The following is a 23,471-nucleotide window of genomic DNA, read 5'->3' on the forward strand; positions in this document are numbered from 1 at the left end:
CTGCTTGTGTTTTATGCTTTTAAAATTTGCTATTTGGGGGAATTTAAATTGTGCTTCTCTCCCTCTGGGGTGCTAAATTTGGGGTGGGCACAGGTGAGACCCCTGCCTTGGTCCAGACTTCCCAGCTCTATGAATCCTTTAAATCCTAACTGCTTGTTGGGATACTGCCTTTTTTTCCCCAAACTGCTGTTTGTGAGTCTGAAACTTCAGGGTGTGAAAACACAAACCCCAGAAATGATCTTTTCCTTTCATTCATCCCTGAGGAGATTGGTTGCTGGACACGGTTTAGAAATTAAAACATTTATTATAAAATACAGGAAACTAAAAATCCAGCTGCCATCCTGGTGAGAGGGGGGGTGTGTCACAGAGTCCCCTGGTCCTGCTGGGCCACATCTGCCAGCCTCATGTTCTGCCACATGAACTCGATGAAGGTGGAAGCCTGGAGCAGGCGGCTCAGCCTCTGGAAGTGACGCTCTGCAAGGAGGGAAGGGCTCAGAAAAACGGGGAAGGGGAGAGGAGGGAGCAGAACCCAGCCTCAGATTGTGCAGCCAGCCTGGGAGAACTGGCAATGTCCACCCTGGAGAAGGGAACATTCCAGGGACTGAAGGGGCTACAGGAGAGCTGGAGAGGGACTGGGGACAAGGGATGAGGGACAGGACACAGGGAATGGCTTCCACTGCCAGAGGGCAGGGTTAGATAGGATATTGGGAAAAAATTCCTCCCTGGGAGGGTGGAGAGGCCCTGGCACAGATTCCCAGAGAAGCTGTGGCTGCCCCTGGATCCCTGGAAGTGTCCCAGGTTGGATTTGGCTTGGAGCAGCCTGAGATGGTGGAAGGTGACCCTGCCATAGCAGGTGTGGATTTACTAACATGTCCCTTCCATCCCAAACCATTCCAGGATCTCTGATCCCAGTCAGCACCTGCAGCCCCCCCTGTCCCCACAGAGCCTCACCTGTGTAGGGCAGCAGGGACTCCACAGCAGATTTAATTCCAGAGAACTGCAGGAGGCTGTCGGGTGCCTCGTGCTTCAGCAGCGTTTCCATCACAGCCTGGGCCTCGTGGCAGTTCCTGGAGTTGGTGTTCCAGGTCACCAGGAACCCCAGCACTGCCTCTGTGGGGGGAAGGAAGCCTGGCCAGGCTGGCACACAGCAGATTCCACACTGGAGAATATCCCTGGGTTCTCACAGAGCCTCAGCTCCCACCCAGCACCTGAGGCTCCCCATCCATCCCTGCAATGCCCAAGGCCACGTCCTGGTCTGGGGGAAGGTGTCCCTGCCTGTGGAACTGGACAATCTCCCAAGCCAAACCATTCCAGGATTGTAGGATTCTAATTTCAGCTGACAGAACGAGCCTCTGACCCTCTTCCAGCACTTTAATCCTGCCACAAACCTTTCTGATCCTTTCGGAGCCGGACAATGTTCTCCTCCAGCTGCCTCCTCCCCTCAGGCTCCTTCAGGATGGCTGCAGAGAGAAAAGACAGCAGGGACACCCTGGGTGAGGTCACTCAGGAAAAACTGAGCCTTTCAGACTAATTATTGGAGCCTTGAATTAGCTGGAAAAGTGAACAGGAAAGGGGAAAGGGCAGGAAATGCTTCAGAGCAGGCTCTGGACTCACCCTTGACCACTGTCAGCACCGTGTGTGGCCGGTCCAGGGAGATGGCCAGGCCCAGAGCTTTGAGGTACCTTTTCTCATGGAGAAGGTTAGAAAGCTCTTGCTCTCTGGAAAACAAATCAGGGCAAGAATAAGACCAATCTTTGGGTGGTGGAAAAAACCAAAATTACACAAAAAGCAGCAGATTTGGCAATAACAGTTAAGAAGTTTTTGGTGCTTGTCAATAAATGACTCAATTCTCTGACTCCAGTATTGAGACCAGGTGGCTCCACAGTTCCACTGCAAGGTTTGCCTTTCACAGCTCTTTATCTCATAAATAAAAATACTCACTTCATTATCTGCTCCTCCTGTTTAGCCTGTGCTTCTTTCTCCTCAATTTCAGTAACATCCTATTAAAAAAAAAAAAAAACCAGGATAAAACTTTATCAAATCCTGTTTTAATACAGAAGGGTTTTGATTTAGCCATCAAGTGATGTGGAGACCAATTTCTGCAACAAAATCTCAGGGTCAACTCATTTAAATGTTAAATCCAGCAATTTCCAGCTTCCCTCCAAAGCTCCAGTGCTGAGGCTCAGCTGCTGCTCTGGGGAAATACAGGATGGCCAAAAAATACCCCCAAACCCCACAGGCAGCCTCGCTGACCTAATTTCAAACTGCAGCCAAGGAGAACACATGAAAAACAAGGCCTGAGACCCTGAGCTCTGCAATTACCCCAGTTATTAAGCCAGGGAGGAGCCAAGCCCTGTGCTGTACCTGCCACAGGGTGATGCAGGAGTCACTGGAGGCTGTCACGACCATGTCATCCTTCTTGTTGGAGTGAAGGCCCCAGATTTTATCTTCATGACCGTCTAATGTTTTCACACACTCGTTTGTTTTAATTGTCCAGAGTTTTAAGAGCCCATCAGATCCACTTTTGGAAGAGAAACACAACAGAAAGAATCACTGGACAGATCCATCCTTGCTCTGTCCCACCTCGAATATCAGAGGAACTTGTCCCACCCCAATTCCTTCCAAACAGGAGCAGAATTAGCCCAAAATGTGGAGGGGAAGATGCACCCTTAGCTTTGTCTGCTGTGTTTGTCCCATCCCAGCATTGCCACAGCAGCCACATGGAATCCATGGAACAACAAGATTAAAATAACCTCTACAGAAAGCCTGGCATCTTGCTATAAATCTTCCCAAAGATTCTTTGGACACCAGACTGCTCCCTCTTGGTGCTGCTGCTGAGCTCAGATATTCCCTGGAATATTCTGGAATCTCCCCAGATCCCCGGGCAGGCACAAACCTGCTGAGCAGCTGAGCCCCTCGGCTCACAAAGATGATTTTCAGCACGGAGGCATCGTGGCCTTCAAAGGTCTGCAAAACAAAAAGGAAGCTCAGCAGTGCCAGGCCTTCAGGGAGACCCAAAAGGATCCAATTTCCTCATAAAGCCCAAAGGAAAAAAAGCTCCAAATTTTGGAAGGATCCTTAACAAACCCCAAGGTTTTGCCCAGGGCAAGAGGCAAAGTTCTCATCACCTTCAGGCAGCTGAAATCCCGAAGTCCCCAAAGCTTCAGGGTCCCATCAGCTGAGGAGGTGGCCAAGACCTGATCCACAGGGGAGAACTGCACACACCAGATTCCACGTTTGTGCCCAGAGAAAACCCCCAGCAGGGAGCAGTCAGAGCAGGACCAGAGCTTGGCCAGCCTGTCCTGTGAGCCTGTGGCCAGCAGTTTGTCATTGGGGGACACTGCCACGCTGTTGATGTCCTGGGGAAGCCACAAGAGGAGGAGAAAGAGGGTCAGGACTCAGCTCTGTGTGTGGGACACAGAACAAACAGAGGCTGCAGCACAGGAGGGAGACTGAGGAACTGAAAGATCAGGTGGAGCTGTACCTTGTCATGGCCCCTCTCAGTCACCCTGGCATGGAGGGGCTCTGGGCTGGAGATCAAAGCTGCTTTTGCTTTGGAAGTGAGAGATTCTGGGATGTTCCAGATCTTGATGGTGCAGTCCTGGCTGCTGGTCACTACAAAGCTTTCCTTCAGCCTGAAAGGAATGGAAGCATCGAGTGCAGGGAAACAATTCCGTGGTTTCTCCTCCCTGACTGGGATCTCCACACTCAGCCACTGCTGGCATGTGGAGAAGTGGTTTCATGGCTTTCCAAACTCTTCCATTTCAGAGTGACTCCCCATCCCTGGGAGTAGCCAAGGCCAGGCTGGCCAGTGGGAGCTGTCCCTGCCCATGGCAGGAGGTGGCACTGGATGAGATTTGAGACCCCTTCCAACCCAAACCGTTCCACGATCCCTTCCCATTTAGGCACCATGAGAAGCTGAGAGCAGGGATGAGAAGCAGCACAGCTGGGGAGGGGACAGCACCCAACCAGGACATTCCCCAAACCCCCCTCCCTCCCCCAGGCTGTGTTACCTGGAGCAGGAGACAGCACCCACGCCGTGGGCATGGCCCAGGCCCTGCCCCACACAGGTCACCCTGCCAGCCCTGCCCATCCTCCACACCCGGATGCTCCTGTCCTGAGGACAAAGGACACAAATTCCTGAGTTTTCTGGGAAGTCATCAGCTCCCTGTGCTTTCATCCCTGTGAACCTGCCTGGTCTCTGATGTTCCAGCTTGAACCTTTATGTTTGTCACAGCAGGTGACAACATCGGCCCCCACTTTGGGGTTCCAGCATGGAGGTTTATTTCTGGTTTATCAGACCTTTATTTTTAGGTCTATCAGGGCTCTTGGCACCTTTTCCCCCCATCATTCTCACACTAACGACTTCTCTGAACTCCAACACCAGACCAGGATGTTTAGAAAAGGAAACATCTCCTTCAGGCCAATAAAATACAACCAGTTTTCCCAGGGACAATGTTAAAAAAGAATAGTGGGAGAACCTTGTATTTGGGGCTTGCAGCAGCAGGGATTGTATGAACAAAAAGCCCTTTCTGGAGTTCCAAAAACAATATAATTTTGCCCACAAGGATCACTAGGAATGAAGAGTTTCATTAAATGGAGAACAGTGACACACCTTGGCACAGGTGACAAACATCAGGCCTTTCCTGAAGACATCCAAAGCCAGGATTGTTTCTAAACAGAAGAAATAAAAGCTGGTGGATGCAGAGCAATGCTGAGATGGGACAACAGAATGGGGTGAGTTAATGAGCCCAGGTAATGGGACAGGGGACAGGCCTGGGACACGACACCCCTGGAGCCTGTCACACACCTGCACCTTCAGCTCCAGCTTAAACTGAAGGGACATTGACAGGGACAATGGGACACATCTTCTCTCCACACAACTCCCAAACTTGCTGTGATGGTGCTTTACCAACAACTCAAGGATTCCTTTCCAGCAGAGTTCCAGGAGAAGCTGGAGAAGGGAAGAGCTGCCCACGTCCCCCCAGGCCAGCTGTCACTCACCTGTGTGGCCATACAGGATCTGGCAGTGAGATGTTGCCAGCTCAAACACTTTTAGCTGGGGGCTGTTGGTGGCCACAACAATGTGAGAGTCACCAGGGCCCAGGAACTTCACATCCAGAACCTCCTCATTGTATCCTGCGAGCTGCAAGGGGAACAGTCCAAGGGGGAAAAGGCAGCTGGAGGAGAGGTGACAATGCCTGGTTCTCATTTCACACTGGGTGTCATTTCTACACACAGGAGCCATTTCTGGCTAAATCTGTTCTGCCTTCTCATTCCTGTGTTGGTCCCTGGGCAACATTCCCCCAGACCAGTGGAATTTTCTGGAACAATTCCAGACCAAGCAGGAGCCCAGAGTGCCCCTGGGCAAAGCTCTTCCAGCAGCAGAGCTGATGCTGGAGCAGGGATAAAGGGACAAAGAGGCTGAGGGTGTCACCTGCTTCCTGAGCTGCAGGGTTTGAGCATCATAGAAGACGATGTTGTGCTCCATGGACACGGTGAGGATCTCATTCCTGGCAGGAACAAACTGGCACTGGGAGAGGCTGCGCTCGCTGGGCTCCTCCTGCAGCACGAAGGGCACGGGCTGGGTGTGCACACAGGCAGCTGTGGCCACCTCCCACACCCTCAGGATGCCTGGAAAAAACAGGAAAAGTCATGGCAGAGCCACTGCTTTACACAGTGGATGTCCAAGGAATATCATCCAAACCACACTGGGAAAAGCCACACAGCTCCAGGGCAAGACTGGGGCAGGATGCAGTGACTGGAAAAGCCTCAGAATTTTGCTTCTTCAGTGGAAATCAAACTCATGGAGTTTGGAAATAGAGATAAATGCATTTGAGTATTAAATGGATCAGATTGTGCCTGTTCCATCCTGCTCATCTACTCCTGCCCAAGGAAGTCAAGAGCAGGCTCTGCTCTCCACCCAAGGCTTCTGCCACATGGAGAACACACAGCCCAGCAATAACAGCAGTGAAGTGACTGAAGTGCCACTCTTCAGGCTCCAAAAGTGACACTCACCTTTGCTGCCAGCTGTGACAAAGTGCAGCCCTTGCTTCTTCACACCCAGCTGAGAGAAATCTCCCTCTTCAGGCAACAACACAGCAGCTTCCACGGTCTGCAAGAGTCAGAGAGACACAGAACCAGAGCTCAAAACCCCTGGGAAGGGAGAGAAACCTGATTTCACAATGTACAGACCCCAGAGAGGGAGACCATGGCCTAGAAACTACAGAGGATCTCAAAGGAAGAAACAAAAAGCAGTTTCACCTCGTAGACAGGGACGGTTCGTTTGCTCTGCCTGGTGTTCAGGTCCCAGACCATGCAGATCTTGTCACGGCCAGAGCTGCAAATGAAAAGCTCAGTTTTAGTGCTAAATCTGTTCAGCTTGGGTGTAAATTTGGCACTGTGGGAGTTCAACATCTCTCTGGAGAGGCCATGGGAGAGAGAACAGCAGCATTCCTTGTGCCAGCACAGGATACTCCCAGAAGCACAGGCAGGTTGGACAGGGCTTGGAGCACCCTGGGACAGTGGAAGATGTCCCTGCCCATGGCACTGGATGGGCTTTAAGGCCCTTTCCAACCCAAACCATTCCATGACTCCAATGCAGAGGTGCTGACACCCACTGAGCACTGGCACCACCTCTTCCCCTCACAGCAGAACCTGCCCAGACCCTCCAGGATCCCCCAGTCCCGCAGGAGATACCTCAGGAGGGTGTTCCTATCTGCAAACGCCAGCGAGGTGACAGCACTGAAGTGTCCATCCAGCAGTGCCACACATTTGCTGGAGCTCAGGTCCCAGATGCGGATCTTGTAATCCATGGAGGAGGAGAAGAGCTGCAGGCGGGAGATGTCGGGGTGGAATTCCACCAGGCTGGGCAGGAGGAGAGGGACAGGACAATAAGACAATAAAACACCCAGCCTTGAAATAATGCACGTCCCACAGCACGACAGGTTGGATGGGCTCAGAGCATCCTGGCCTAGTGTCCCTGCCCAGCAATTCTGTGATTCCATGAAAATTCCTGACCAAACTCTCTGGGCAGAATCATCCTTAATCCCACTCTCAAAAACCAGAAGAGCCCAGAACCTGCTTGGAATGGCCCTTCCTGTTCCATTAACTCAAGAATTCCACATCAATCCCAGTATCCCAGCCCAGCCAGGGACTGACAAGCAGGACTGGTCCTTACTGTACCACTCCAGAGGATCCTTTCAGGTTGTGTGTGCAGTAGTGTTTGATCATATCCCAGATCTTAATGGTGCTGTCACAGCCACCTGGGAACAGAAGGACACACCTGGAGTGAACTCTGGAGGACAGAGCGGGGAAGTCCAGACCCCCAAAGTGAGCACGGCACCAGAGCTCTGAACCTCTCCTGCCCTCAGGGGCTGATCCAGGAGCAGGAAACCCCTGAGGTGCCAGAGGTGGCTCGTACCTGTGGCCAGCAGGGTGGCCGTGGGGTCGAAGGCCATGGTGGCCACGGGCGCGGTGTGCACGGCTCGCCAGGTGCGCTCACACCTGGGCTCCCTCCAGTGCCAGCAGCGCAGCAGCAGCGCCCGGCTCCCTGTCACCAGCACCTGGGGACAGAGGGGCAGCTTACCAACAACACCCCTTAACTGATGCCTTAAGTTTTGCTCTCATATTTTCCAGGTTCTGCACTGCATTAGGATATAACTCTGAATTTCACATAGCGTTCCAAGTTCTCCTCACAGTTCAGTCACACAAAACAATTCTTTTCCAGCCCCACAACCAAGGGCACCGCTGCAGCTTCAGCCCCCAAAAGTGCAAACAGCAGAGAATTGAGGAGAGAATCTGGGTGGGTGGGATTGCAGAACCTGGAGCTGGGATTGGACAATGAACCCCAAAATGAAAATGGACCAAAACTTATAAAAGTGTGAAAACTCCTGACCTAACATCCATCTTGGGTGGAGCCTCGACCAGGTTCTTGTACTGCCCAAGGTAAATCCTTTGAAGGCCTTTTTAATAAATATCTAATTTATTCCTTTAACACTGTCTAGCCTCTTTTCTAGGTGAGCCTCTCACAGACTCACTGATGGGGTTTGGGTGCTGTTGGTCCCACACAGCACAAGGAGCTGCTGCTGGAGCTCAGACTCTGGGCAGCTCTGAGTCTGACCCACAGGGAAGGGCCTGAGAAAGCTCCAGGGGGATCTCAAAAGCACACACGGTATGGAATAGAACCATGGAATATCCCCAGTTGGAAGAGATGCACAAGGATCATCGAGTCCAAGCCTGGCCCTGCACAGACACCCCAAAATTCCCCCCATTCCTGGCTCAGCCTGTCCCAGGCTACTCATGGCCCCCAGCACAAACCCACCTCATCATCAGGGCTGAGCACGAATGCTGTGACATCCTCTTCCTCATCCTGGGAAAACAGAAGGGAAATCCCACAGTTAAAGCATCCCTGGAGAGATCTGAGAGCTCCCTTCTCCACGCGGCTCTGCTCACACCGAGCACAGCTCGGGCATTACACAAAACCTGTGTTTGGGTGCGTTCCCACCCTCCCTGCACTCCTCACTCCCGGGAGCTTCACATCCACAGTGAGAAAACCCTCCGGGAATCTCAGAAAACGCTCAGGAGAGGCCGATCCCCGTCACCTGCTGGAGGCTGTGCAGGAGAGCTCCCGTTTCCACGTCGATGACGTTGACTTTGCTCCCACATGGGCAGAACATGAACTTCCCATCCTGGCTAATCTGAAAATAAAAGGGATGGGGAACAGCAACGTTAGAGCCGGGAAAGACGACATTCCCAAACGTCCCTCCAGAGCCGCGATTACCTGGATTCGCCCTCCTTTGTAGAACGGCTCGATCTTCCGCGTCGCGGCGTAGCTGGAAGGGAAAGAGACGTGCGGAGCGCCCCGTTAAATCGGAGCGTCCCGTTAAAGCGGAGCGGCGGCGGCCCGGGGACTCCGGTCGCGCGGCCCAGCCCAGCCCAGCCCAGCCCAGCCCAGCCCGGCCCGGCCCGGCCCGGCCCCTCGCTCGCCCTCGCAGCCCCAGCCCGGTGCCACCGGTCCCTCACTTGCTCTTGAAGCGCACGGGGGTGGCGGCGGCGGCCGCGTCAGTGTCCGCCATGGCCACGGCACACGTGCTTCCGGCGCCACTTCCGGGAAGTTAAGGAAACACTTCCTGTCCCTTCAGTGACGTCAGCGAGGGGCGCCACCAGCGCCACGCGGGACGCGGGCTCTGGAGCACGGGATAGAAATTCCCCTTTCGTCCGTGAAAGCGGCGCCAGTCCAGCCCGGGGCAGCTCCTGCGCTGCATCTTCTCCACGATCCAGAGCGTTCTCGAACAAAACCACCCCTCTCCGCCCCAAGGAAGCGACTTGCCAGGTCCCACCACAGTGTAAAGCAGGACTTTTGGCAATCAGAAAGAAGAGACACGCTTTATGTCTTTTATCATTTCATCTTTTATTGCACGTCAAAACACAAAACGAATCGTTATCAACTGTGGCTCCCGTGTCGCAGTCCATCACGGCATCCCCATGCTCCTCACAGCTCCGCCGGGGAAGGGATCGCCGTGGAAGTGTGAGCCCAGCCCATGGCGGGGCTGCGGCTCTCAGCGCCAGGAACGGTACCTGCTACAAGAGAACAAAGCTCTGAGGAACAGCCCCTAGAACCCCTCAGTCCCGGTACCCGCCGGGCACGGGGCTTATGGGAACATGGGTTTTATTGCCCACACACAATCGTGGGCAATAAGCTTAATGTTCCCGATGCTATGGGCGCCGTTATCTCACCCGGGGCCACAAGCAGACCCCGAATGATTTTCAGACCGCGCCGAGCGCTTCCGCGATCCCCGGAGCCCCTTCCCGGGACGCTCCCTGCACCCCACCCGGCCAGGCTCCGACTCGGGAAGCGCCATAACCAGTTCCCAGCAGAGCTTTAGAACGGCTAAAGGTGCACGGAAGGAGAGAGATATGGCAGTACCCTCCCGCACATATACAACAGCCCCTCACCTGCCGCCGCCCCGAAGCGCTCTGAGGGCTTCGCATGTGTGCGCTTATTTATTCCAGGAGCAGCGCCCGCCCCGCGCTCTGTATAATTTACCATAAATCGTTCATTCCAGCCTGCGGTGTATTCTTCATTCAGCTTGTAGGGCTGAAACTTCCGGGCCCTGCTGCCCCGTACTCTGTATAATTTAGCATAAATCACTCATTCTAGGCCGGGGTGTATTCCTTATTCAGCTCGCAGGGTGAGCACTGCCCTCGCGAGACACTCCCGCGCTATAAATACCGGGTGGCCCCCGTAGCCCGGCCTTCTACGCTGAGGGATCACGTAAGTATGGCGGGAGCCATGGCGGTGGCACCGGGCGGCCCGGCCCATCCGGCGCCATCCGCGCCCGGCGCGGCTCGCCTGATGTCCCGCTTTGTTCCAGCAAATGGCGGACGACGCCGGTGCTGCGGGAGGAGCGGGAGCGGCCCGCGGGGGCTTCCGCGGTGGATTCGGGACCGGGCTGCGAGGCCGCGGCCGTGGCCGCGGAAGAGGCCGCGGGAGAGGCCGCGGGGCCCGCGGAGGTAAAGCCGAGGATAAGGAGGTGAGTGGGGACCCGGGGACGGGGGTGCTGCCAGTCCCGAACAGGGAGCAGCAGAGCCGGGTCCCGGCGGATACTGGCACCCGGTGACTCTTGTCTATGGATTTCTCTGCCAGTGGATTCCTGTCACCAAACTCGGTCGCCTGGTCAAGGATATGAAGATCAAGTCTCTTGAGGAGATTTATCTCTTCTCGCTCCCTATTAAGGTAAGTTGCTGTGGACATGGAAGTGATGGGTCAAGGAGATGCTCCAGGAGCTGGAGCAAGGCGGGGAGAGCAGGAGTTGTTCAGGTGGAGAAGGGAAGGCTTCGGAGAGGCCTCAGAGCCTCCTGGAGAGGGACGTGGGATAGGATCAGATGGGATATTAGGAAGGAATTGTTCCCCTTAAAGGTGGTGAGGCCCTGGCACAGATTCCCAGAGAAGCTGTGGCTGCCCCTGGATCCCTGAGAGTGTCCAAGGCCAGGTTGGACAGGGCTTGGACTACCCTGGGATGGTGGAAGATGTCCCCGCCCTTTGAAGGGAGGTGGATCAGCAGAAGTCCCCGTCGACCCAAACCATTCCATGATTTCTTTGTGCTCAGTGCCTCACTCTTGCAGGAGTCGGAGATCATCGATTTCTTCCTGGGCTCCTCGCTGAAGGATGAGGTGCTGAAGATTATGCCTGTGCAAAAACAGACCCGTGCTGGGCAGCGTACCAGGTTCAAGGTAATCCCGTTTTTCTGGATCCTCCTGTTCACAACTTCCCTCCTGCATTTTTAGTACCATTTTAATCACTCCAAATCCCTTTTGCTGTCACATCCAGTAAATACTGTGCTGTTAGGACCGTTAATAGTTTGTTAAATGTATTAACTTTAAAATGCCAGTGATGCATGCAGATGCTCCTTGAAGCACCACTGGCCCAAAAGTTGGACTGCAAGACTTAAACTTCTTAAGCAAACTCGTCTGACATTGCAAAATTCAGTCGTTCTTGCACAGCAGTGTTGGGTTTTCAGAAGTTTTGGGTATAAAGAGGGAATGCTGTTGGGAAATCATGAGTTCTGACCAGAGTGAGGCTGCAGCAGGGAATAGAACGCCAGTGCTTTAACCTTGGCTGATTCTGACTGAAGGATGAACTCTGAGGGGAAAAACAGGTTTCAAAAACTGTGTGTAAGGCTTGGGGGTGAGCTGTGAGTTCTGCTGAGCACACACACCACAACAGAGTATCACTGGAGTGAGCAGTGAAAACTCTTCTGCCTGCAGGCGTTTGTCGCCATCGGGGACTACAACGGCCACGTGGGGCTGGGGGTGAAGTGCTCCAAGGAGGTGGCCACGGCCATCCGCGGGGCCATCATCCTGGCCAAGCTGTCCATCGTGCCTGTGCGACGTGGCTACTGGGGCAACAAGATCGGGAAGCCGCACACTGTGCCCTGCAAGGTGCGTGTCCCCTGCTGTCCCGGGGCTGTCGGGGGTGTGTTCTGGGGCTGAGCCGTTGTGTCCCTGCAGGTCACCGGGCGCTGTGGCTCTGTGCTGGTGCGTCTGATCCCGGCTCCCCGTGGCACTGGCATCGTGTCTGCCCCTGTCCCCAAGAAGCTGCTGATGATGGCTGGCATCGATGACTGCTACACGTCAGCACGGGGCTGCACGGCCACCCTCGGCAACTTCGGTGAGTTTTGGGGCTGGCACGGAGCTTTTGGTCACTGATGGGGCACAGCACCTCCATTTTATAGAGGTTTGTGCTCCCAGCAGCGAAGCAGAAGCCACGGCTTCTGCTGGCTGTGCAGGTTCTGTCAAAGGTAATCCCAGAAATGTGGGGTTGTACCGCTAAATTTTACACTCCTGAATCTCCCAATCTGCGCGATTGCACTTGTGTCCTGTAGTGTAATTGTCGTAAATGGAGAGAGAGAGAAACCTGAGTTTTGTGGGTTCATCAGAGAGGCCCTCCCATGGTCTCCCTGGTCCTTGCAAAATTCCACATTTTTGTAACTGGGGGGTATTTTGGGGGATAAAATCAGTGGGCTGGCTTTGCAGCAATGTCTGACAGGCAGTGTGTGACATCTCTCTGCAGCTAAAGCCACCTTCGATGCCATCTCCAAAACCTACAGCTACCTGACTCCTGACCTCTGGAAAGAGACTGTTTTCACCAAGTCTCCTTACCAGGTAAGAGCATTCTGGTAACTTGCAGTTCAAATCTTACCCTTCTTGCCCCTAAAATTTAGATTTCTGTACCCAAAAATTTGGTAGCTGTAAAGTTGAGCTACCCCAGGCCCAGTGCACAGCAGGGATGGGCAGTGGTGCTGAGGAAGCTGTGAGAGGGATATGAGGGAATAACCCACTGTTATTTTTTGCAGGAGTTCACTGATCATCTGGCCAAGACCCACACGAGAGTGTCGGTGCAGAGGACCCAGGCAGCCGCTGTGGCCACCACCTAAATGGGTTTTTTTACAAGAATAAAGTGATCAGAGAACGAGGATGGGTGCTTGGTGTGTTGGGGGCTTGGTGCTCGGGGCAGGGGGGTTAAACAGGGGGTGGGTTGGGTTGGAAAGGACCTGGAAGCTCATCCAGTTCCAACTGCTGCTGTGGGACACCTTCCACTAGACAACACTGCTCCAAGCCCTGTCCAGGCTGGGCACTTGAGGGGCACATAATCTTTACTCAGGGAGTTCAGAGCCAGGGCAGAATAGCACACACAATGTTCTGTTGGCTCATGGAGGAGAGGAAGAGATCCAGAGGGCAAACCCCAATCCTGACAGCCCCAAGTGGCTGGAGCTGAGGGCTTGCAGAGCTCTTCAAAGAATGAAAACAGATCCCAGCTGTACAGGTGTCTGTTTATTGTGGAGGCAACACCACCAGAGGTCAAGGAAGCAACATGCACTTGGATGCCAGCACCATGGAGGGAGGAACTGTTTTAGCTCTCCTGATTTTCCTGTGCTGCTTTCCTCTCCTCCATCATCCTGTGCTTCTGCTTCATCAGGCATGTCCGTGCATTGCCATGGAAACCCAGCTCACCATCTGAAAAAGAAAGGAAATGCCTGAGCAGTGCCTCCCACAAACCTGTGTTCCCTGCCAGTGTGGGATGTGGTTTGAGACCCCCCTTCCCTGGGTTTAGCACCCTGTCCCTGTGTGCTGCTGCCACACTCACATCTGTCCTGGTAGGCCTTGGTGACCTGTGCCAGCTGCTCCATCTCCTTGGCACAGTTCTGGAACTCGTTGGGCCCTTCCCTCTGCTTGCACGCAGCCAGCCTTTCCCGGATTATCTCCACGATTTCCTGATCAACCATCCTGCAGGAAAGAGCGAGGAATGTAACAGCAGCCACGAGATGACAGAAAAGCTGAACCAAGGGGTGAGGACACCCTGTGCAATGTCAGCTCTGGGATTTTCAGGGTCCCGGTCCCTAATGCGTGATGCTGCCTCAGCACCCCAGCACCCACCAAAATGCTGCAGGTCCCAGAGCTGTGTGCTCTGCTGTGACCTCCCTAGGGACAGTCCGGGGGCAGCCATACCTGTCCCTCCTCCACTGAGCCTCGGCCTCATAGTAGCACAGGTAGTCACCCTCCAGGCACTCGCTCAGGTCAGGCACACGGCGGAACTTCTGGTGGTAGTAGTAGAATTTGTTCTTGTTTTGCCACTTCTCGATCCACTCTGCAGGGACAGCCCGGTCACACACCCAGCTCCAAGGGGCAGCACAGCCCCAATGCTGGCACTGCCCAGTGCCACCTTCCCAGGCAGCAGCAGTGGCTCCATTCCTGCGTCCAGCTCATGCCCAGCTGTGTGTCTGTCCCTCTGTGCTGTGTCCTATGTCTTGTCCACACTGTGTCCCTGTATCCCCTGCACCTGAGTGTCTGAGCTGTGTCCCTTGTCCTGATGTCGCTCTATCTGTCGCAGTGTCCATGCTGTGTCTCATGTCCCTGTCCCATTATGTTCTTGTCTGTCTCATGTCTCTATGTCCATGCTCTACTGTGTGTTCTACTGTGTGTCCCCGTCCATGTCTGTCGTGTCCATATATTTGTCCTGTCCCTATGTCCATGCTGTGTTCTTGTCAATATCCCATGTCCCTGTGTCCCAGTGTCTTGTCCCTCTGCCCGTGCTGTCGCTGTCAGAACCGGTGTCCCTGTGTCCTTGCGTGTGCCCTTTGCCTGTCCACATGCCCATGTCCTCACGCCTTTGCCCCGTGCCCTGGTGTGCCCATCCCGGTGTCCCCGTCCCCGCATCGGTGCTCAACCCCCACGGGAAAGGAAGGGGACGGGGGGAGCGGTCTCGTCCCGCCGGTACCTCGGACTAAAGTGACGGGCGTGTCGAGGACATAATTGAAGGCGGTCTGGAAGTAGTTGACGGGGTTGGGCACCGATGTGGTCCTCTCGGAGACAGGGGTGCGGGTCGGCGGTACCTTGTACGCCTCCCAGTCGTGATCCTCCGGCATCGCGGCGGCGGCGGCGGGGAAAGATGGCGGCGACCCCTGAGGGGGAGGGAGCGCGGAAATATGGCGGCGACCCCTGGGGGGGCAGGGCGCTGAACATGGCGGCGGCCCCGGGGCACGCCGGGAGTTGTAGTCTCCCCTCCGTGAGGGGGATCCCAGAACCCCGGGATGGGTCGGGTTGGAAGAGCTCACAGTGTGTCCGTCTGCCCCACCTCCCTGCTCAGCAGGGCCATCCCCAGCAGGGACAGGACTGTGAGCAGGTGGCTTTGGGTTATCCCCGGTGAGCCAGGCTCCCTGCCCTCTGTGGGATCTGTGCTCGGTCACCGCACAGGGACAAGGTTCTGCCTCATGTCCGGGTGGAACTTGCTGAGATCAGTCCCTGCCCGTTTCTCTGGTGCCATTTCTGAGTCCCCAAAGCAGAGCCTGGGCCCTGCACACGGAGACACGCAGGGCCGAGGGCCCCTCTCAGCTGGGGAAGGTGTCCCTGCCCATAGCAGCAGTTGGGACTGGATGATTTTTAAAGTCCCAATCCAAACTGTTCTGTGATTCCAAGATGTATTGTCTCGATCTCTTTCCTGGTCAGAATCACAAAGCCTGGGCTCACAGAGAGATTTTCAGTCCGTGCTGGGGGTACCTGGTGCAGGTGTTCACAGCTCTGGGTGTGTGGTATCCTTTTTGAAAACTGCCCTAATTCAAGAAACTGCCCTAATTCCTGCCATTCACATCAGACTTATTCAGGAGGGAGAAGCGTAAACTGAGCCAGCAGCAATTGACCTTTATCACACCACAACTGTCGTGTCCAACCTGCCAGGAATGAAATGAATATCGCAGCGGGTGAAGCGAGCGGCTAAATTTGTGTCTTCAGACCCATACCCATCTTAAGTATTAATCTGGGCAGGCACTCCCTGACAGCCTCTCTCTGCTGCTGCCCCGGGCTGAAGACGTCCCATGGTTGGTACAGCTCTGCTGGAGTCGCTGGTGGGCGAGGGTCAGCGAGCAGGGCTGGGTTGTGCTCCTGGAATGGGGTCAGAATCCTCAGAGCTCCACTCAGGCTGGAAAATGAGCTTGGTGGAAAGCACAGCCAGGAGCTGCGACTGATCTGAGCTGCCCTAAAGCTGCAGTGGGTGCAGGACTAACCCTTCGCTGCTTGTGGTTGAGGTTTATGTGTATATCTCTTCACATCTGGCTTTCAAGGTGCCTGTAGAGCCTGTGCATGTTCCTGTTACCCATTCCTTTGGGCATCCTTTCCCCCGTTTTCCCCATCCTTGGCTGTGCTTGTTTTGTGCCATTTGCCTTGATGACACGAAGCCCAGGAATTCCAAGCAGGCCTTTTTGGTGCTAGAGGATACAAAATAAATTGTTATAATTAAGAGCACGGGAGGACAGATCTAGTAAAAAATTTATTTCTCTTTCAAAGTCCTTCAGAAGAAACTGAAGGAGAGAGATCATGTTAAGTTTTTTATTTATTTCATTTGTTCAGAAATTTAGTAAATTCACGCTGGCAGAGAGTAGATTTAGAATGGATATTAGGAAGAAATCCTTGCCCTGTGAGGGTGGGGAGGCCCTGGCACAGGTGCTCCGAGAAGCTGTGGCTGCCCCTGAATCCCTGGAAGTGTCCAAGGCCAGGCTGGATGGAGCTTGGAGCACCCTGGGATGGTGGAAGGTGTTTGGGTTGGACTTTAAGGTCCCTCTCACCCCAAACCATTCCAGTACTCGATGCCATTTTTCCATGTACATGACAGAAGCTTGAACAAAATCCTTCCGTGTTACAACTCAGGGAAGATCCCATCATCTCTGTGGCACTCCCATCTGAAAGGAGGGGATTTTGGCTGTGTTTTTGTTGTGTTTCCCTTTACCCCATTTCCTGGGGAGCTGAGAGTGAAGCCTCCCTTGTTGCTCCTCTCCGCAGTCCCACCGCAAGTTCTCCGCTCCCAGGCACGGCCACCTGGGCTTCCTGCCCCACAAACGGAGCCGCCGGCACCGAGGGAAGGTGAAGGCCTGGCCCAAGGATGACCCCAGCAAACCAGTCCACCTGACAGCTTTCCTGGGCTACAAGGCTGGAATGACCCACACTGTGCGGGAGGTGCACCGGCCTGGGCTCAGTAAGGCTTGGCTGCAGTGGCCACATCCACCAGGGAAAGGAAGGAAAAGGCTCCTTGGGAAAGGCTGGGGTGGTGGAGCCCAGAGTTCTAGGTTAAATCCTATTTCTAGGTTAAATCCTGGCTATCCAGATCTTGGATGGTCAAAGGCCACCTCAGCACAGGCTGACTTTGGGGGTTCCTGGAGCTCTCCACACTGGGATGGCCAGTGGTGGTTTGGGAGGTGGGAAGGCTGGGGCTGGCTGAGATTGAACATGACCTTGCCCCCAGCACTCTCTGTGACAGCAGGAATCTTCCAGGGAATGACCTGATCCCAAAAGAGAACCCTTTGCTGCACTTCCCTTTGCTGCCTTGCAGAGGTTTCCAAGAGGGAGGAGGTGGAGGCTGTGACCATCATCGAGACCCCCCCGATGGTGGTGGTGGGGGTCGTGGGCTACATCGAGACACCCAAAGGCTTGAGGAATTTCAAGACTGTTTTTGCTGAACACATCAGCGACGAGTGCCGGCGGCGCTTCTACAAGAACTGGTGGGTGCTCCCAAAAAAGGGTCATTAAACACTGGAGCAGCTTAAGGAGGTGTCACCACCCTGGAGGTGTCCAAGGCACCCCTGGATGTGGCACTCAGTGCTCTGGGTGACAAGGAGGGAATCAGACACAGGTTGGACTCGATGATCTCGGAGGGCTTTTCGAGCCTTAATGATTCTGGGATTCCCAGAGTGGGGATTTCCTGGGGGGCTGCCTGGAGGGATCTCTGGCAGGAATTCCACAGCCTCTCCAGGATGTCCAAACAGCTCAGCTCCTGTGGAGTGAAACTGCTGCCTATTTAGTCATGCACAGAGACACTGCAAACAGCCCGATGATGGGGAGCAGCGTTTGCATATGTAAATTTATTCTAATAGCTGAACCAAGTTAGCTCTCTCCACAATATCGTATGGCAGGTTCCTTTTCCCTCGTGCAGCTCAGGCTCGTCAGCTCCCCAGTTAACTGGAATCCTTGAGCTGGACTGAAACCAGATTTGCCAGGGGGAAAATTGATGCAGAATGTGGCCCCTGGCCCTCATAAATATCAGCACCCTTCAGCAGGGAGAGAAGTGGAAACACGAATTTCCTCGCTGTAGGAATTGTGTCTCCTGTAACAGTGCCATGGAGACCCACCCACCACCAGCCTCTGATCCCTGCTTTCTCCTGCGTCTGATTTTGCCTCTGATTTTGTGTTTTGATGGTGCTGAGTCAGTCAGTGGGAGACAACTGCATTCCTCATGCAGAAAGGTTTGAATTACCCTTGAACAAGCCCTTTTCACGGCTCATTATTCACTTCCCTCTTCCCACCTCAAGGTCCTGACAGCCAGGTGAGGCTCAGGTATCCACAGGTGGCTGACAAGGTGACCTGTCCCCTCTCTGCACTGTCACAAGCCCTTTTTTCAGCTCTGATGGATGTTAAACCACTTCTGTCCCCAGGCACAAGAGCAAGAAGAAGGCGTTCACCAAGTACTGCAAAAAATGGCAGGATGAGGCTGGGAAAAAGCAGCTGGAGAAGGATTTTGCAGCCATGAAGAAGTACTGCAAGGTCATCCGTGTCATTATGCACACACAGGTCAGAGCCTCCCCCCAGCATGGGCAGGGGAGCTCGGGGGCTTCCTCAGCTCTGAAGAGCCTGGAAGTGGAATCAAGGGGGTGTTTTGGGGGGGTCAGGGAGGCTGAGAGAACAGAGGGTGTGAGGAGGTGTTGGCTGACCTTTCCTGCTGCCTCCTGACCTCCCAGTCCCCTCCCAAAGCTTTCTGCTCCAGGGTTGCTGTGGGGGTTGTGGTTTGGGAGCACTGGGGAGCCCCCACATCCCAATGGAAACCCCCACACTCCACGGGAGAGAGCAGGAGGAGGGCAGAGCCTGGGCAGGTCCTGAGTCCTGTGTCAGCAAAGGTCCTTGGGCCTCATGATCACCTCAAATTAGCAACTGGTGTCAAGTGTTTTGGGCAAAAATAACCCCACAGGCAGGCACAGTTTTGCCAGATGCTGATTGCTGGATACACAGGAGCCCATTTTAATGCTGGTCCCTGCAGTTAAGGGCTGCTTTGGAGTCTGGGGGAGAGCTAAGTTGGCTCAAGGCCAGATGGGGTCTCTGGGCTCAAGGACAAGAAGTTGGCTCCATAAAACCCCAGATATAAAGAGCTGCTGACCTAGGGCTGCTATGGAAGGGGGTGACTGTGACAGAGGGGTGAAGCAGTGGCTCTGCTCACTCACAAATCGTCAGTGACCCAGGCCTGCTGCACCCTCCTGTCTGTGGGCTGAGGGGCCACGTGTCACCCTAAAGCATTGTGTGCTGCAGATGAGGCTGCTCCCACTGAGGCAGAAGAAGGCCCACATCATGGAGATCCAGCTGAATGGGGGCACGGTGGCTGAGAAGGTGGACTGGGTCCGGGAGAGGCTGGAGAGGCAGATCTCAGTGCACAGCGTCTTCAGCCAGAACGAGATGATCGATGTCATCGGCGTGACCAAGGGGCACGGCATGAAAGGTACAGGGGTTTGGGGCTGTCCTTCTCACATGGCTCTGCCCATCCCGTGCTTTTAGGGTAGGAGAGTGTAAACCACCCTGAGAACCCCTAACTTTTTGTAGAGGGAATAGAAAAGAGCCTCAGGATCTTAAGCATGACATCCAGTTCTGTTGTGGCAGGGCTAGGTTTCCTTAATGTCAGGGATACCAGCAAGGGAAAAATTCAACAGGGGCACCTCTGATGGAGATACAAAGGAGCTGACAAGGTGGAAAGATTTTCCCTGAGATTAAGGCCAGTGAAAGCTGTGTTGTCTGTTGTGCCCAGAGGCCTCCCAGGAGGCTCAGAGACACTGTCAGTACATGAAGCAACCATGGCAGGGGTTGGAACTGGAATTAGAAGGTTCTTTACGGTCCTTTCCAATCCAAACCATCCTGTGAGGGTGTGAATGTCTCACAAACCCCACATGTGCTGTGGCTGTCCCTGGGTGTGTGCATGGAACACCTTTCAGTCTGACCAGAGCCATGGGAAGTGAGAACAGCTCCTGATCTCCTCCCAACACGGCCTCCTCTGAGAACTGCAGGAGAGCAATGGGAATATCCCTCAGGAAAATGATGGGACTGTCCTTGAGGAGAACAATAGGACTGTCCCTCTGGAAAATGATGGGAATGTCCCTCAGGAGAGCAATGGGAATGTCTCTCAGGGGAGCAGTGGGACTGTTCTTCCCCAGCCCCAACCCCTCCCTGCTGACCCTGCCCACTGTTCCCACTCTCCCAGGGGTGACCAGCCGCTGGCACACCAAGAAGCTGCCCAGGAAGACACACAAGGGCCTGAGGAAAGTGGCCTGCATCGGGGCCTGGCACCCGGCCCGCGTGGGCTACTCCATCGCCCGGGCTGGCCAGAAGGGCTACCACCACCGCACTGAGATCAACAAGAAGGTATGGCCCAGGGGGCGGAGCCAGGGGCGTCCCTCAGGCCTCCCATCCCATCACCATCCTACTTCCCTCAGCTCCCACATCCTCCTGGATGTTTCCCTGGATATCTCCATGTCCTTCCTGCTGCTTTTCCACTGCTCGAGGGCACACTTTGGTGAAAACCCCGCGATTCTGTGGGGGATCCTGTCACCCTGTGAAGCTCCTCAGCAAAGGGGCAGGACAGTCTCCATGTCCACTGCCTGTCTGTTCCCAGATTTACCGCATTGGCCACGGGATCCACGTGGAGGATGGCAAAGTGGTGAGGAACAACGCCTCGACGCACTACGATATCACCGAGAAGACCATCACACCCCTGGTGAGGGCTGAGGGGTGACAGGGCTGTGACCCTCCTGCCTGTCCCAGCCAGCTCTCCTGCCCACCAACCCCTCTGCTCTCCCCACAGGGTGGTTTCCCTCACTACGGGGAGGTCAACAACGACTTCCTCATGCTGAAGGGCTGCGTGGTGGGCACCAGGAAGCGAGTGCTCACCCTCCGCAAGGTGAGAGCACCAGGCTGGCGTGGGCTGCAGCTCCCCAGGAACACATTCCCCACATGGACAGCCCTCCAAATGCTGGGCAGGGACACTGGTGCTGTGTCACACATGAGTGTAGTGCTGAGGCCATTGGCAGGTGGATGGAGCTGGAGAGCTTCAGAGCTCTGAGGGTTGTGGTTCGTTTCAGAAATGAAATCTTGGATTGTCACAGAAAGGTGATTGGGCATTGGAATGGGCTGCCCAGGGTGGTGGTGGTGGAGCCACTGGTGTTCAAGGACAGACTGGATGTGGCACTCAGTGCCATGGTCTGGGTGACAACGTGGTGTCAGGTCATAGGTTGGACTTGGTGATCTCAGAGGTCTTTTCCAGCCTGGTTGATTCTGTGATTCTGTGATTCTGTGAAATGCTGGGCAAAGAGCAGCTCTGCAAGCTCTCCACCACCTGAGCACCAGGGTGTTGCTCTGAGAACACAGATTTTTGAGGAGATAGTTGTTTAGAGGATATTCCAACCCTGCTTCCATGAGACCAGCTGTCCTGACTTTCTGTGATGGTTCTCCTGATGTTGTGACTGTTCTTCCCCAGTCCCTCCTGGTGCACACGAGCCGCCGTGCCCATGAAGCCATCGAGCTCAAATTCATTGACACCACTTCTAAATTTGGCCATGGCCGTTTCCAGACAGCTCAGGAAAAGAGAGCTTTCATGGTGAGTTCCTTGGGCTGCCTCCAGCTCATCATGGAGCCACAGCAACTGACTCCAACCAAACCTTCCAGGTGTCCATGGGCAGGAAGGTGGAACTGGATGAGTTTTATGTCCCGACCCAAACCATTCCAGGATTCTATGATTCCATGATTCTGTCATTTGTTTCTTGATACAACAGCAGCCAAATGAATGTTTGAGACTCTCTTGCCTAAAGGCAGCCATGAATTCAGTTCACACAGCAGAAATGATGCTAAGGAGGAACAGGATGGTTGTGTGAGTGATCCAAGACAACTCAACCAACAAATAAAAAGACCATATGGGCAACCAGTTCCCATTCACCACGGGAAGTTTTAAACAAGCAGTTAACTTGGCAGGCACTGTCTTGGCCATATGGTCCCTTTCACTTGGAATTGTGCACTGCTTTGATTTGTTTGGAATGATTTATAGCTTTAATGTTCTTAGGGGAAAAAAGTTTGGGTCAAATTCAGATGCAAAATTGTGGTGCTTTTGTCAGAAGCTCTCAAGAAGGCCAAGCAGTGTATTTTCCTTAAATCCAGGGGGAAAAAAATCCAAACACAGCAGTTTCCTGAATAGTTTTGCAGCGTTCACCAGACTGGTGTGAGTCTGAGACTGAAGTGGAGGAAGCACTGAGTAAACCAGGAGAGAGAGAAGGAGAAGGGAAAGAAAGAACTGCCTGGGTCCCATGCAGATATAAACTGGGTCTGGATCTGGCCTGTCAGCCAGAAATGCCATGTGAAGCTGGCTAAGCCTCCTTAGTGCTGGCAGGGGGATTGGTTAGGCACTGCCTTTGCAGAGCTCCTTAGAGGTTAAGCTGATTTCCTCCAGCTCAGGGTCAGGAGACTGTTGTGTCACTGCCAGCCCTGAGCTGCTGTGACAAGGAGCTTGGTGACAGGAGGGAGTTTGACCCGAGTGCAGCTCTTTTCTTTGCCATTTTGTCCCAAGGATTCTGTGGTAAACCACCACATTTGTCTGGAAGTTGAGGGACATAAGTAATTCCTGCCACCTGCTCCCATAGGATTGATTTTCTGGGGATAACCTCATTTTTCACCTGATGGCCAGAGCTGCCTTTCTGTTTGACAGAGCCATTCAGGCCGGGTCTGTGTGTCCCTAAATCCAAACTCTCTTCTCTTTTCCAGGGCCCCCAGAAGAAACATTTGGTGAAGGAGAAGCCAGGTGTGCAGGAAGAGCTCTAAGGATGGAGATCCAAGGCTGCCTGACTGGGCACCTGCAATAAAGGGGCTCCAAGCCATGCCTGCTCCCTCTCTCCTTCTGTCTTGCCTGTTCTCAGGCTCCTCAGCAGGTGGGAATGAGAAAAGTGGCATTTGGGACTGGCCCACATGGACCTGGAAGAGCCAGGTGCCTGCTCTGTCCTCTGGATCCTCCCTTTCCTTTGCCCAGTGAATTTCTCCCACTCCCCCAAATCACCACAAAGATTCCCCTTCCTCTCACCCAGCAGAGAGCAGAGCACCAGCACTTCTGCACCAGTGTCCACTGGGAATACAGGGCCTCCCCTCGACTGTGCCCTCAGTGCCTCTCCCACACATCCAGCACTGCTTTTGCCAAGCTGAAGGTCTTCTTCCTGCTCAAAGCCCCCTGATCCTGGCTGGAACCCTCAGCAAAAGTGGGAATTTGTGTACAACACCAGAGCTGCTAGGCAGGGCTGGCCAGTGATGGATTTATTCACTTGGGATCCTTTCCCACCCGTGCTTTCCTTGCAGCCCAGCTGCCTGCAGGGATGGGGGGGATACCCTGGAGCTGGGAAATTTTGGATCAGCGA

The 23,471-nt window shown here is 54.2% G+C and overlaps 4 protein-coding genes, 1 long non-coding RNA gene and 2 other non-coding genes across 7 annotated transcripts; 3 read left to right on the top strand and 4 right to left on the bottom strand.

Moving 5' to 3' along the window:
- Positions 1-284: 284 nt before the first annotated feature.
- Positions 285-9,108, bottom strand: TBL3 (transducin beta like 3). The gene is made up of 22 exons (XM_014886473.2): positions 9,025-9,108; positions 8,783-8,834; positions 8,604-8,699; positions 8,324-8,371; positions 7,424-7,565; positions 7,181-7,265; positions 6,700-6,867; positions 6,265-6,340; positions 6,019-6,115; positions 5,438-5,634; positions 5,005-5,146; positions 4,616-4,674; positions 4,014-4,117; positions 3,485-3,635; positions 3,129-3,359; positions 2,897-2,967; positions 2,365-2,521; positions 1,942-2,000; positions 1,615-1,718; positions 1,389-1,460; positions 952-1,110; positions 285-474 (listed from the first exon to the last, which is right to left on the bottom strand). Exons 1-22 carry the CDS (start codon positions 9,075-9,077, stop codon positions 362-364), a joined length of 2,436 nt encoding a protein of 811 aa, XP_014741959.2. The 5' UTR covers positions 9,078-9,108; the 3' UTR covers positions 285-361.
- Positions 9,109-9,387: 279 nt separating this feature from the next.
- Positions 9,388-10,097, bottom strand: LOC148221862 (uncharacterized). The gene is made up of 2 exons (XR_015807161.1): positions 9,958-10,097; positions 9,388-9,582 (listed from the first exon to the last, which is right to left on the bottom strand). It is a non-coding gene; the product is annotated as an uncharacterized LOC148221862 (long non-coding RNA).
- Positions 9,652-9,777, bottom strand: LOC148221863 (small nucleolar RNA ACA64). Its single transcript, XR_015807289.1, has one exon. It is a non-coding gene; the product is annotated as a small nucleolar RNA ACA64 (small nucleolar RNA).
- Positions 10,098-10,144: 47 nt separating the features above from the next.
- On the top strand, positions 10,145-12,977 carry RPS2 (ribosomal protein S2). Its single transcript, XM_014886468.2, has 8 exons — positions 10,145-10,276; positions 10,377-10,535; positions 10,649-10,738; positions 11,128-11,235; positions 11,770-11,943; positions 12,013-12,172; positions 12,575-12,666; positions 12,858-12,977. The coding sequence occupies exons 2-8, from the start codon at positions 10,380-10,382 to the stop codon at positions 12,936-12,938; spliced, it is 861 nt and encodes a 286-aa protein (XP_014741954.1). The 5' UTR covers positions 10,145-10,276; positions 10,377-10,379; the 3' UTR covers positions 12,939-12,977.
- LOC148221864 (small nucleolar RNA SNORA64/SNORA10 family) lies at positions 12,349-12,486 on the top strand. The gene has a single exon (XR_015807290.1). It is a non-coding gene; the product is annotated as a small nucleolar RNA SNORA64/SNORA10 family (small nucleolar RNA).
- A 343-nt stretch (positions 12,978-13,320) lies between the features above and the next one.
- NDUFB10 (NADH:ubiquinone oxidoreductase subunit B10) lies at positions 13,321-15,018 on the bottom strand. The gene is made up of 4 exons (XM_014886373.2): positions 14,780-15,018; positions 14,011-14,149; positions 13,649-13,788; positions 13,321-13,518 (listed from the first exon to the last, which is right to left on the bottom strand). Exons 1-4 carry the CDS (start codon positions 14,925-14,927, stop codon positions 13,415-13,417), a joined length of 531 nt encoding a protein of 176 aa, XP_014741859.1. The 5' UTR covers positions 14,928-15,018; the 3' UTR covers positions 13,321-13,414.
- On the top strand, positions 14,951-22,943 carry RPL3L (ribosomal protein L3 like). The gene is made up of 10 exons (XM_088174368.1): positions 14,951-15,067; positions 16,834-17,026; positions 17,381-17,549; positions 18,480-18,615; positions 19,345-19,531; positions 20,285-20,445; positions 20,696-20,797; positions 20,885-20,980; positions 21,557-21,676; positions 22,831-22,943. Exons 1-10 carry the CDS (start codon positions 14,951-14,953, stop codon positions 22,885-22,887), a joined length of 1,338 nt encoding a protein of 445 aa, XP_088030494.1. The 3' UTR covers positions 22,888-22,943.
- The last annotated feature ends 528 nt before the right edge of the window (positions 22,944-23,471 follow it).

This window comes from Sturnus vulgaris, chromosome 16 (assembly GCF_052056855.1).
Source record: "Sturnus vulgaris isolate bStuVul1 chromosome 16, bStuVul1.hap1, whole genome shotgun sequence".
Taxonomy (NCBI): Eukaryota; Metazoa; Chordata; class Aves; order Passeriformes; family Sturnidae; genus Sturnus; species Sturnus vulgaris.